The sequence below is a fragment of the Coffea arabica genome, chromosome 11c, assembly GCF_036785885.1.
Source record: "Coffea arabica cultivar ET-39 chromosome 11c, Coffea Arabica ET-39 HiFi, whole genome shotgun sequence".
Lineage (NCBI taxonomy): Eukaryota > Viridiplantae > Streptophyta > Magnoliopsida > Gentianales > Rubiaceae > Coffea > Coffea arabica.
In genome coordinates this window covers 24,735,191-24,747,172 of record NC_092330.1, presented here as the reverse complement: position 1 = coordinate 24,747,172, position 11,982 = coordinate 24,735,191, and the positions used below count along the sequence as shown (strand labels likewise).

At 37.1% G+C, this 11,982-nt stretch overlaps 1 protein-coding gene across 1 annotated transcript; it reads right to left on the bottom strand.

The window, feature by feature from the left end:
• Positions 1-10,335: 10,335 nt before the first annotated feature.
• On the bottom strand, positions 10,336-11,128 carry LOC140016508 (uncharacterized mitochondrial protein AtMg00860-like). The gene is made up of 2 exons (XM_072070040.1): positions 10,853-11,128; positions 10,336-10,749 (listed from the first exon to the last, which is right to left on the bottom strand). The coding sequence occupies exons 1-2, from the start codon at positions 11,126-11,128 to the stop codon at positions 10,336-10,338; spliced, it is 690 nt and encodes a 229-aa protein (XP_071926141.1).
• Positions 11,129-11,982: the final 854 nt, after the last annotated feature.

Genomic DNA, 11,982 nt, shown 5'->3' with positions numbered 1-11,982 from the left:
TCCAATTCTACTTGGCACTGTAGCACCTAGTTAGAGGCCGAATTGGCCTTAACACAAAACATGAAAGTTGTAGAGAATGATGTTTTATAGTTTCCTGTAAAGTTTCAGCCCAATCTGAGCTGAGTAGCCTGAGATAAGACGGAAATACCCAGACTGGTTTAGGTAGGAGTTCAGTGAACAGGGTTGTCTTTTCACCCAATCTGATCGTGACTTTTCACCATGATCCTTACCGAATTAGATTTTGGCCAAAACATGAACGTTGTAGCCAAGGGTATAAACTAGTTTTCTGAAACATTTCAGCTTGATCCGACCACTGTAGCATGTGAAATGACTGAAATACCCTTGACTGTCCATGAAACCTGTTTCGCGCCCAGAATTCTGTTTTCGTGTAGTTTTTCCATTTTGGATCCTGAAAATACATGATTTGGCCTTGGGTTAAAACATGAAAGTTGTAGGGAATGATATTTGAGAGATGCCTACAAAAGTTCAGGTCAATCGGAGCAGCGTAGCTTGTGAAAAAACGGAATTCCCCTTGCTGTCCTGGTTTTACCCGAATTTGGGAATTGCTTCTGTAATTGGTTGTTTTGGTCAGGAATGCTTCCGAATTGGTTGTTGAGGTCTTCTGATGAAATGTAGCCCTGTTTCTTAGCTTTCAGCTGGTTTTGGAATTTCTGGATTTGGACTTAGGTAGACTGATTTATGATGTTTCCGCTAGAATGCGTTCTGTGAATCTGTTTTGTGATTCTGGTGTAGTATCTTGCATTTTTGACCTTGTTACACTCGAAACTGGGTTGAGTGACCTTCTCCAATATTGTAGCCCTATCTCTTATCTTCGAAATGGTGGGTCTTGTACCTTCATCCGACAATCGTAGTGCCTTTGGTACCATTACCGCAAAATGACGTCAAAACCTGTTTTTCTGGTTTTGAGCTTAACTTTCATTTCCAGACTTTTTCCTAGCTTGACTTGTCTTTGTACTACTTGGAGCTTGCTAAATGACTATTGGATGAACTTGTTGTTGTGTGTGTACCTTTGGGACTGGCTGAGGAAATAATGAAGCCATGATGGCTGGAAAAGTAAGCAAATTTAGGGGAAGTGCTGTCCGAACTTTTAAAGGACTTGTTTGCATTGAGTTTGTGATCTAAGACTTGGATTTGAGCAAGGCAATGATATATGATGGATGGTTTCTGAGCCATGGAGGTGAGTGACCCTAAACTATTTTCAAAGTACTTGTGAAATGTTTCTTGCATTATTTACTTTTGAACTGTTTCCAAAGTTACTTTTGAACCGCTTTCCTGTATTATTTACCTTTAAACTGTTTCCAAAGTTACTTTTGAACTGTTTTCTTGCATATCATGCGTGCTTGCATATGAGTGTTCCTTGTTTGCTGTATTTCTTGACTTATTGGCTTGTTATTATTGATTTATAATGTGTTAAGTGCTTTTGATGATTGTTAAAACGAGTTTTCTAGGCGAGTGTGTACTTTATCGCACTCGACCTAAATAAATATGAATTTTCAATGATTAATGATTAAATGCTAGTTGCGCATGATGTAAGCCTTTTGGCTGAATTGGCCACTGCCCTTTGTTACCGATCGACTCGAGCCAGAAGCGGACTCGGTCGGGCGATATGGTGACCCTGGGTGAATTTGGTATACTCGAGTATTACCTTGTAGTCCGGCTACGTCCGGATGGGTGGAGTCCGGCCAATGGTTGGATGGGTGGAGTCCGGTCAACGTCCGGAAAAGGGGATGAACAAACAAAAGGATGAACGAGGGATTCTACTTACAAAAAATGTATTTTCAAACGATTTGAGGAATAAGGGGAAATGTCAAGGGAACGAACGAACAAACGAATAGCTCCATGTGAGCCCGTATCCTTTTAATGAATGTTACTATCGCTTTCCATTGTAAATGTTCCTTGAATTATTGATACTCCATTTTAATGTATTGTAAATGTTGTAATTGTTTTTGGACTTATCATTTGATTTATGACATCATTGAAATGAACTATTGTGAAACCGATTTGATTACTGATTTTAATGGTTACTCGCTGAGCTTCTAGCTCACCCCAAAAATATTTTATTCCCCTCCACAAGGCTCGTGGCGAAGGAAGGCTTGTTGGGATTTTATTGTTGTGGAATTCCTCTTGTATAAGAATTGGGATCATGGATCAGAGTGGCGTAGTGGAAGCGTGGACGCTTCGCTTTTGATATGTAAATGTTGGAACATTTGATGTAATATTTGAGATTTATATTGTAATCTATTTGAGGACTGTAGTGAACGACTGAGTCCCGGCGAGAGTTGGGCGGGCGGCCCGCCGAACCCTCTGGTTCGCTTTAGGAGGAGGTGGGGCCATCACACAATGAACTTCAGTGGAACTTGCGAATCCATCAGGCAACACACTAAACCAATACTCTAACATGATTACCAAGAACAAGCAGCAAACAACAATCAAGAGTGTCAAAACAGTCGACTTTGGCAATCCAAGAGAGGAAAAGCTGCTGCAACTCTAGGTGCAAAAGCATTCTAAAATCATGCAAACAAAACTCATCAAACTATTTCCAACCCTTGTGGGTGAGCTTAAGACATCGAAACCTGTTTTCAAAGCATTAAAACAAGTGGAAACTAAAAAATAAACAGCAGTCATGTATGCCACGAGGTCTAAACCCCCATCGAGTTTCCTACGCAAGTGTCGAAGAACTACTTCAACAATTCCGCAACCTACTGCTGCAAAGTTACAGCTTTCCCTCCTTCCTCGTGAATATTTTCTTCTACAGAAAACTGAGATAACCCATCGACTAAAACTCACACAAAGAGCAAAATTTTTTTTATCCCCTTCCAAAACAGTCCAAGCCCATGGATTTCTTCACTATAAGCCAAAGAACAAAAATAACAAGAAATCCAGAATTCAATATGGATGGAAATTGAATAAAACCGATGAAGTTAGCCGGAAACAAACAAAGGAACCTTCCTTAACACATATCCATGGATCACAGCCTTTCTTCTTAAAAAGATTCACACAGTAAATGCATACAAGAGAGAAAGCTTCAGTACTTCATGAATTCAGCGACTAAGAACAGGTAAAAGCTATTACCTTTACGCATTTCAAGAGCCAAATAGGAGCTGAGATGATTGATAAAAGGACCTTCATTCAACTGAAAATCTTCTCTTTCTGATTCTGCTACTCCTTCGTTCCTCCTTTGTTGTTTCTCTATCAATGCCTTCAACGGTGCTCTTTTCCTTTTTCATTTTGTTTTCTGCTAGTTCCTCCCTATTCTCATCTCTCCATTTTCTCAGCCGCCACTCTCACTTTCTCTCCTCTCAAATTTCTCTCCGCCATCGCCTCTCAGAACTCTCTCCGCCATCGCCTCTCAGAACTCTCTCCGCTCTCCTTCCTTTGCTGGTTTTTCTTTCTTCCGTCACACACACTCCCTCTCCTGTTTCTCTCAGGTCCCCCCAGCTCTCCTCTAGATATTTCAGATGTCCTCGGACCCTCGTAGCTTTCCTCTGCATTTTTTCTCTAGCCGTCAAAACTCTCAGCTCACTCCAAACCCTAGCTGCCATTGTTCTCCTCTCCTTTCTTTTCTTTTTCTTTTTTTTTTCTTTGTAACGCAACCCCAGCTGTCACTCTCTATCTTGTTTCATTAGCCGTCCCTCAAAAACTCCTGTGTTCCTCAGCCGCCAACCTTATCTACCCTAACTCCTCACGCTGTTCCTTTCTTTTCCTTTTATATCATCATGAATCTCTCTTAACCCTCATCTGGATGGTCACAAACCACCCCAGCTCAATGCCTCTACCTTGGCCATCCAATGGCTATTGTTCCAGAAGGTTTTTGATAAGAATCCAAGGGGATGAGGTGGCCGAAGGTTTGGAAGAAAGAAAAGCCGAAAAAATCGTGGAAAATGGTATTCTTCATGATTCTGTAATTCCGCTGCATGCGTGGCTTTTTAACATTTTAACTAAAATCAAATAAAATGAGAAAAACCAGGAATAAAAGATAAAACGCTAAAGGATTTTTCTGATTGATGATTTTCTTTTTTTTTTCTTTTTTTCTGAAATTTAGTATGTAAAAAAAATGCTTTTAACCCTAAATCAAACAAAAATAAGAGACCCGAAGACAAAATAAATAATAAAATAAAAATAAAAAACCTAAAATTGAAACAAATAAAGTTAAAATTAAATTAATTAAACAATTAAAGTTTAAAATAAAAAATTTGGTGTCTACAAAAAGATCATGTGAATTTTGTTTAGTAAAAAGAGTAATATCTACAATGCCTCTTTTAAAACTATTTTCAATCAAAAAATCACTTAAGGGTTCATACCATACTCTTGGAGCTTGTTTCAATCCATACAAAGCTTTTGAGAGTTTAAACACATGATTAGGATAAATCTCATTTTCAAAACCAGGAGGTTGATTAACATATACTTCTTGATCAATAAAGCCATTTAAGAAAGCACTTTTAACATCCATTTGAAATAATTTAAAATTCTTGAAACATGCAAAGGCCAAAAACATCCTAATTGATTTTAGCCTAGTTACGGGTGCAAATGTTTCATCACAATCTATTCCTTCTTCTTGAGCATATCCCTTAACTACAAGTCTGGCCTTATTCTTGACTACGTCACCTTTGTCATTCATTTTATTTCTAAAAACTCATTTTGTGCCAATTATAGAATGAACTTGAGGTATTTCAACTAATGTCCCAACCTTGTTCCTTTCAAATTGATTTAGCTCTTCTTTCATAGCTAAAATCTAGTTCTCATCTTTCAAGGCATCAACAACATTTTTCGGTTCAAAATGTAAGACTAATGCAAAATTATCCATCAATTGTTTAGAGGAGGAACGAGTTCTGACCTTCTCGGATGGATCACCAATGATGAGCTCCTTAGGATGGTTTTGAATAAATTTCCAGACTCTTGGAAGATCGTTAGGTGTACTAACATCTTTGTCATTGTCTTCCAGTGTTGGACTGTCTTGAGAATCATCTTCCTTTGAGTCATTTTCTAGTGAAGTAGTGTCTTGGTCATTGATTGTGAGCTTTTTTAGTTCTTCTTGAACACCTGCATTATCATCTTTACCACAACTTCTGGAAATATCACCATTAGATTTATCAAAAGTAATATGTATAGCTTCCTCTATAACCAGAGTTCTTTGATTGTAAACTCTAAAATCTCTCTTATCCTTACAATACACCAAGAAAATTTCTTTATCAGATTTTTTATCAAACTTACCAAGATGTTCCTTAATGTTTAAATTGAAACATTTGCAACAAAAAATTTTGAAGTATCCAACAACAGGCTTTTTATCAAACATCAACTCATAAGAGGTTTTGCTTAAGATTGGTCTTAAAAGAATTCTATTCATAGTATAGCAAGCTGTATTTATGGTTTCAGTCCAAAAATATTTTGGCAAATTGCACTCACCTAACATGGTTCTAGCAGGCTCTTGAAGTGTTCTATTCTTTCTTTCAACAACCCCATTTTATTGGGGAACTCTTGCAATTGAAAATTCATGTGTAATTCCATTGTTATCACAAAATTTTGAAAAGGCACAAGAATGAAATTCTGAGCCATTGTCACTTCTGATCTTGATGATTTTCAACCCAATCAGATTTTGAACCTTTGCAAATATTGAAACCAAGTTTTTGAAAACATCATCTTTTTGTGCAAGAAACATCACCCAAGTGTATCTAGAATAATCATTAACAACAACAAGATAATATCTTTTGCCACCTAAACTAGTAGTTTGTGTAGGACCAAATAAATCAAGATGTAAAAGTTCTAAAGGTTTTGTGGTAGGAACACAGTTCTTGGGTTTAAAAGAAACTTTGACTTGTTTTCCAAATTGACAAGCATCACAGATTTTATCCTTTTCAAATTTGATTTTTGGCAACCCTCTAACAGGTTCCTTTTTGAAAATCTCTTTTACCAAAACCATGTTGAAATGACAAAGCTTTCTATGCCACAATCAAGGGTATTCATTTGTAACTTTAAGACATTTAAGACTAGAAGAATCAATATTTTCAGAATAACTACATAAATGTCATTAACTCTTTTTCCTTTGAAGATAGTGCTGAATTTTGAGTCAAGAACATTGATAGAAGTTAGAGATAGTGTCCTTTTTAAATAACACAAACAAATTTCTATCACACAATTGACTAACACTTAACAAGTTATAGCTCAGATTATCAACTAAAAGAACATTGTGAATAAAGGTTTGACCATTCTTACCAACATCACCAATTCCAACAGTTTTGGCTTTGTTATCGTCTCCAAAAGTTACTTTTCCGCGTGCTTTTGGCTTGAGTTTGATGAATTGTGATGGATCACCAGTCATATGCCTTGAGCATCCACTATCTATGAATCATTTTGATTCCTTGATAATATTCACCAAGTTCACCTACACAAAAGTTCACAAGATAATATTTGGTACCCTTTACTTTTTGGGTTCTTGAGAGTTAGCATATGCCTAACTATTCACATGCATTTTATACCATTTCTCATATTCTTCCTCACATAACAATTACTCTTCATGTAACCAATTTGACAACAAAAGTTGCACATAGTCAGTGAGTTGCCTTCTGATTTAACAAATCTGATTTGCCTTCTCTTATAAATGGTAAAGTCGTTTGCACTAGAATTCAACCTTTTCTCATGAATGTCAAAATAAGGTTTTGTATCATTCCTTTGAAAGCAGTTTTGTTTCTTATGTTGAATCAACTGATTAAGATCATCCATTCATTTTCAATCCTTTTCAGGTTTTCATTTTCATTTTTTAGATTCTTGTTTTGTTGAAAAAGGTTTGCATTGTCATGAATTAGAAAATTGATCTTTTGTTTTAGTTCCTTATTTCTAACATAGGATTCTTTCAAGCTGTTATGCATTCTTTCCATAAAGGAATTAACATCATTATCAGATTCATCATCACTATCAGTTTGAGAGTTACAAGCAGTTACCTCTTCATCACCATAGCCATGAAAGCCATTTGGGCAGATTCTTCTTCTTCTTCGATTTCACCTTCTGAGTTACAGTTATTCCAACTGATTTGAAAGTTGTTAGACTTTGCTTTTCGTTCAATTTTTCCTTCTTTCTTTTTCTTCATTGGGAACTCGTTCGCATAGTGTCCAGGTTGGCCGCACTCGAAACATTTGTCAGTTTGCTTCTTATTGAACTCTTGCTTCCCTTTGTTACTTGAGTTATTGAACTGATTTGGGAATGAATTGCTAGGTCCTCCTTTTCTGAATCTCCTCTTGTTGAGAATTCTCTTGAAATTTCTTGTGATGAGTGCAATATCACTATCATCAACTTCCACATCATCTCCATCCAAGGAAGCTGAGTCATCTTCATCTTGCGAGGCTTTTAGAGCAAATACTCTTTCCACCTTTGCATCTTCTTCCTCCTGCACCTTGGACTTGAGTTTCAGCTCATGAGAAGTTAGACAATTAACAAGTGATTCAATAGGCATGGAATTTAGATCTCTAACTTCTTCAATGGCAGTCACTTTACTCTCCCAATTCTTGGATAAAGCATTCAGAATTTTTCTATTTTTCTCGTCTAAGGAATATTCTATTCCCAGCACTTCTAAATCCTTAATGAGATCATTGAATCTACAATACATCTTATCAATATTTTCATGAGGTTCCATCTTAAAAGATTCATACTTAGTGACCAGAATAGATTTTTTTCGTTCTCTCACATTCTCACTCCCTTCATGGATTTTTCTAAGTTTATCCCAAATCTCTTTTGCAGATCTACAGGCTTTGATTCTAATAGACTCATTTGAATCTAGAGCACTGTATAACACATTCATAACCTTGGCATTCAAAGTGAGGTGGGTTCTATCATCATCAGTTAACTCATTTCTAGTTTTTAATTTCGGTCTATGAGTGACTTCATCAACAATAGAGACATCATATGGACCTTCATTAACAATAAACCACAACTCGATATCAATAGATTGTAAGAAGATAATCATTCTTTCCTTCCAACTCACATAATTTGATCTATTCAACATTGGAGGTCTAGTGACTGATTGTCCTTTAGAAAAATGGCATTGTTGGTTGTCATTTTTACTCCAAAGCCGATTGAGCTTAATCTCTAGGAGACCAAATTCTGATACCAATTGTAAGGATCGAAGACAACCTAAGAGGGGGGTGAATTAGGTAGTTTAAAAATTGGCCAAGTTGTGAGTCACTTTTTGAGTACTTGACCTCTTTTTCTAAAAGACCACACAATGGAGCAATTGATGAGAAAGTACAAGTGTTTGTGAGTAGAAGAGATGAGCAATTTATATATCAAAACAGTAAGTAAAAGAGATAGAATATCAAACTAGATACCAAACTCCTCTTGAGTTTGAATATCACTTTATACAGCAAGCTTCTTTGAGTTGATCAATTTACAACCAATCTTTTGTGTACAAAGGAAAGATCACTTCCTCCTTGCCCCAATCCACACTTGGTCAAGCAACAAAATTTTACTATCACTCGGATAACCCTCACAAAGCTACACTATTGAAGTAATTGAATCACACTAGAAAAACTTATAGAAAATTACACAACTAAGAGTACAAATCTTCTTTGAAGAGTATTTTCACACTAAAATCACTTTAGATCTCATGTAGTCTAAATGTGCAAAGTTACTTTGAAGTGGCTGACTTTGTTCTATTATATGGGACCAAAAAGTTTCTGAATTAATACTTCCAATGGATAGAAGGCAGCTGAAGAGCCAACTAGCCGTTGTTAGTGTCGGACATCCGGTAGACCAACTTCTTGCGTCCGAGCGTAGGTAGTGAGCTAAAGAAATTTTCTTGAATTATTTCGGACGTCCGGTACCTTCAATGTATGCGTTCAAAGATAGGAGGTGAAATTGAGAATTCTTCTTCAATTCTTTTCGAACGTCCGGTGCCTCCAAGGCTTTGCATCCGAAGTGTCGCAATGCTTGTCGGACGTCCGGTGCTCTGATGATGTGCGTCCGATCGAGGTCAGTGAGCTTAGATGGAATGACTCAATATCTTCAGACGTCTAAGGGTGAAGTTCTTCATGCGTCCGAAGTTCCGCAAAGGTTTTCGGACGTCCTATCCAGTCTTCTTGTGCGTCCGACAACAACTTCAGCATCTTTTGTGCTTAATTTTTGAACCAATTTTGCTCCATTTCTGAAAGGGTCTATTGAGAGAATATTAGTAACATCCATTTATTTTGTAATCATCAAAAGCTACGGATTGAGATAAACACAACTTCCTCTAAATTCCATTATACATGATCTTAACATATCCTCCAAAATCTGGATTGTCCTCTTCGACTGTCCATCCGTTTGGGGATGATATGATGTATTCAAGTTTAACTTGGTCCCCAAAGTCTCTTGAAATTTTTGCCAAAATCGGGAAACAAACCTCGGATCCCTATCAGAAGCTATACTTACAAGAATTCCATGTAATCTCACAATTTCATCTATATAAAGATTTGCTAGTTTCTCCAAAGGGTATTTCATATTCACCAGCAGGAAATGTGCAGTCTTAGTAAGCTGATCTACTACCACCCAAATCGCGTCATGCCCCTTTTGACTTCTTGGCAACCCTGTCAAGAAATTCATGGTAATATGTTCCCACTTCCATTCGAGTATCTCTAGAGGTTGTAAAAGTCCCGAAGGTTTCTTGTGCTCAACCTTAACTTGTTGGCAGACAAGACATGTTTGAACAAATCTAGCCACTTCTTTTTTCAAGCCATCCCACCAATACAACCTTTTTAAATCTCGATACATCTTATTACTCTCAGGGTGTATCGTATACTTGGATCGGTGCGTTTCCTCCAATATTTTCCTTCTTATTCTTTCATCACCGGGCACCACGATTCGATCTCAAAATCTCAGTACTCCTTCAGGCCCTACTTTAAAATCCTAAATTCCCTTATTTTGTGCTTTTTTCAACTATTTTTGTACCATATCATCCTTCTTTTGTGCCTCTTTAATGCGTTCTAACAATGGAGACTTTAATACCAAATTCCCAAATACTACCTTTTGTCCCTCTAGGCGAGGATTCCACTCGCTCACCTTCTTCAACATACTCCACTCTCTAACCATTAATCCTATCACTTTAGCTTTTTGACTTAACGCATCTGTTACTACATTAGCCTTCCCAGGGTGATAGTTAATGGTGTAGTCATAATTCTCAAGAAATTCTACCCATCGCCTCTGTCTCAAATTCAATTCCTTTTTAGAAAATAGATACTTAAGACTCTCATGGTCCGTAAAAATCTCAAATGTCACCCTATTTAAGTAATGTCTCCACTTTTTCAATGCGAAAATAACTGCAGCTAACTCCAAATCATGAGTCGGGTAATTCTATTTATGGGGTTTTAATTTTTGAGAGGCATAACCAATAACTTTCCCATTTTGCATCAAAACGCAACCCAATCCTTCCTTAGAGACATCTGAGTAAACCATAAATCCTTCCTTCCCATTAGGTAATGTCAATATCGGGGCCATTGTCAAACGCTTCTTTAACTCCTGAAAACTAACTTCATACTTAAGATTCCACATAAACTTGCCATGCTTCTTGGTCAGATTAGTCAGTGGCCCAGCAATCCTCGAAAAATCCTTAATAAATCGGCGATAATATCCCGCTAAACCCAAGAAACTTCTAACCTCCGTAGGGGTCTCTGGTTGTTTCCATTCAGTAACGGCATCAACCTTAGTTGGGTCTACAGAAATCCCATCCTTAGAAATCTTATGCCCTAAAAAGAACACTTTCTCTAACTAGAATTCACACTTAGTGAACTTAGCATACAATTGGTGCTCTCTTAGGGTTTGTAGCACTATCTTCAAGTGTTGGGCGTGATCTTCTCAAGTCTTAGAATACACCAAGATGTCTTCTATAAACACCACCACAAACTGATCCAAATTTGGTTTTAAAAACTTGCTGCATTAAGTCCATGAATGCGGCAGGAGTATTAGTCAATCCAAAGGGCATCACCACAAATTCAAAGTGCCTATACCTCGAGTTTAAAGTAGTTCTCGGTGCATCTTCCTTCCTAATTTTTAACTGATAATACCCTTGCCTGAGGTCCAATTTAGAAAATACTACCGACCCTTGCAACTGATCAAACAGTTCATCAATAAGTTGTAAAGAATACATGTTCTTTATTGTCACATTATTCAACTCTCGGTAGTCTATGCACAACTTCAAATTCCATTTTTTTCTTGACAAATAATACGGTCGTTCCCCAAGGCAAATCACTTTCTCTAATGAATCCCCGCTCTAACAAATATTGTAATTGAATCTTTAACTCCTTAAGTTTCATAGGGGCTATCCAATATGGGGTTATAGAAATTGGAGCTGTCCTTAGCACTAAATCAATCTTAAACTCTATCTCTCGCTCGGGAGGTAAGGATTCTAACTCTTCTGGAAAAATATCGAGATAATCTCTCACTATTGGCACATCTTTCAACTTCGTTTTATCACTTGGAGGGTTTATTAGAAAAGTTAAATAATCTTGAGTTCCCTTACTTATTAACTTTCTAACCCGAAATTCCGAAATGAGGATAGATGAAGCTAATCTTCCCTTTATATCCAATCTTAACGTTGCTTCCCCCGGAATGCAAAATTTCATAATTTTCGTCGTATAGTTCAAGTTAGCATGATATCGAGCTAAACAATCCATCCCTATAATAATATCGTACCCTTTGATGTCCAAACTTACTAAATCTACCAATAGCTTCCTTTCTCCAATCCAGATTTCATAATTCCTAGATACCAAATTAGTAATCAGACTTTGTCTCCCATATGTGTTCTAACCTCTGGGTCATAAGGTAATCTAACCGGATTTATATCTACCCCACACATAAAAGCAAGACTCACAAACGAATGTGAAGCACTATGGTCAACTAAGACTTTGGTTAAACGATGAAAAATAAGGATAGTACCTTCTACAACCTCCATTGGATTGGGAACTTGCTGATGATCCAGGGCATAAACCCTAGCTGGAACTC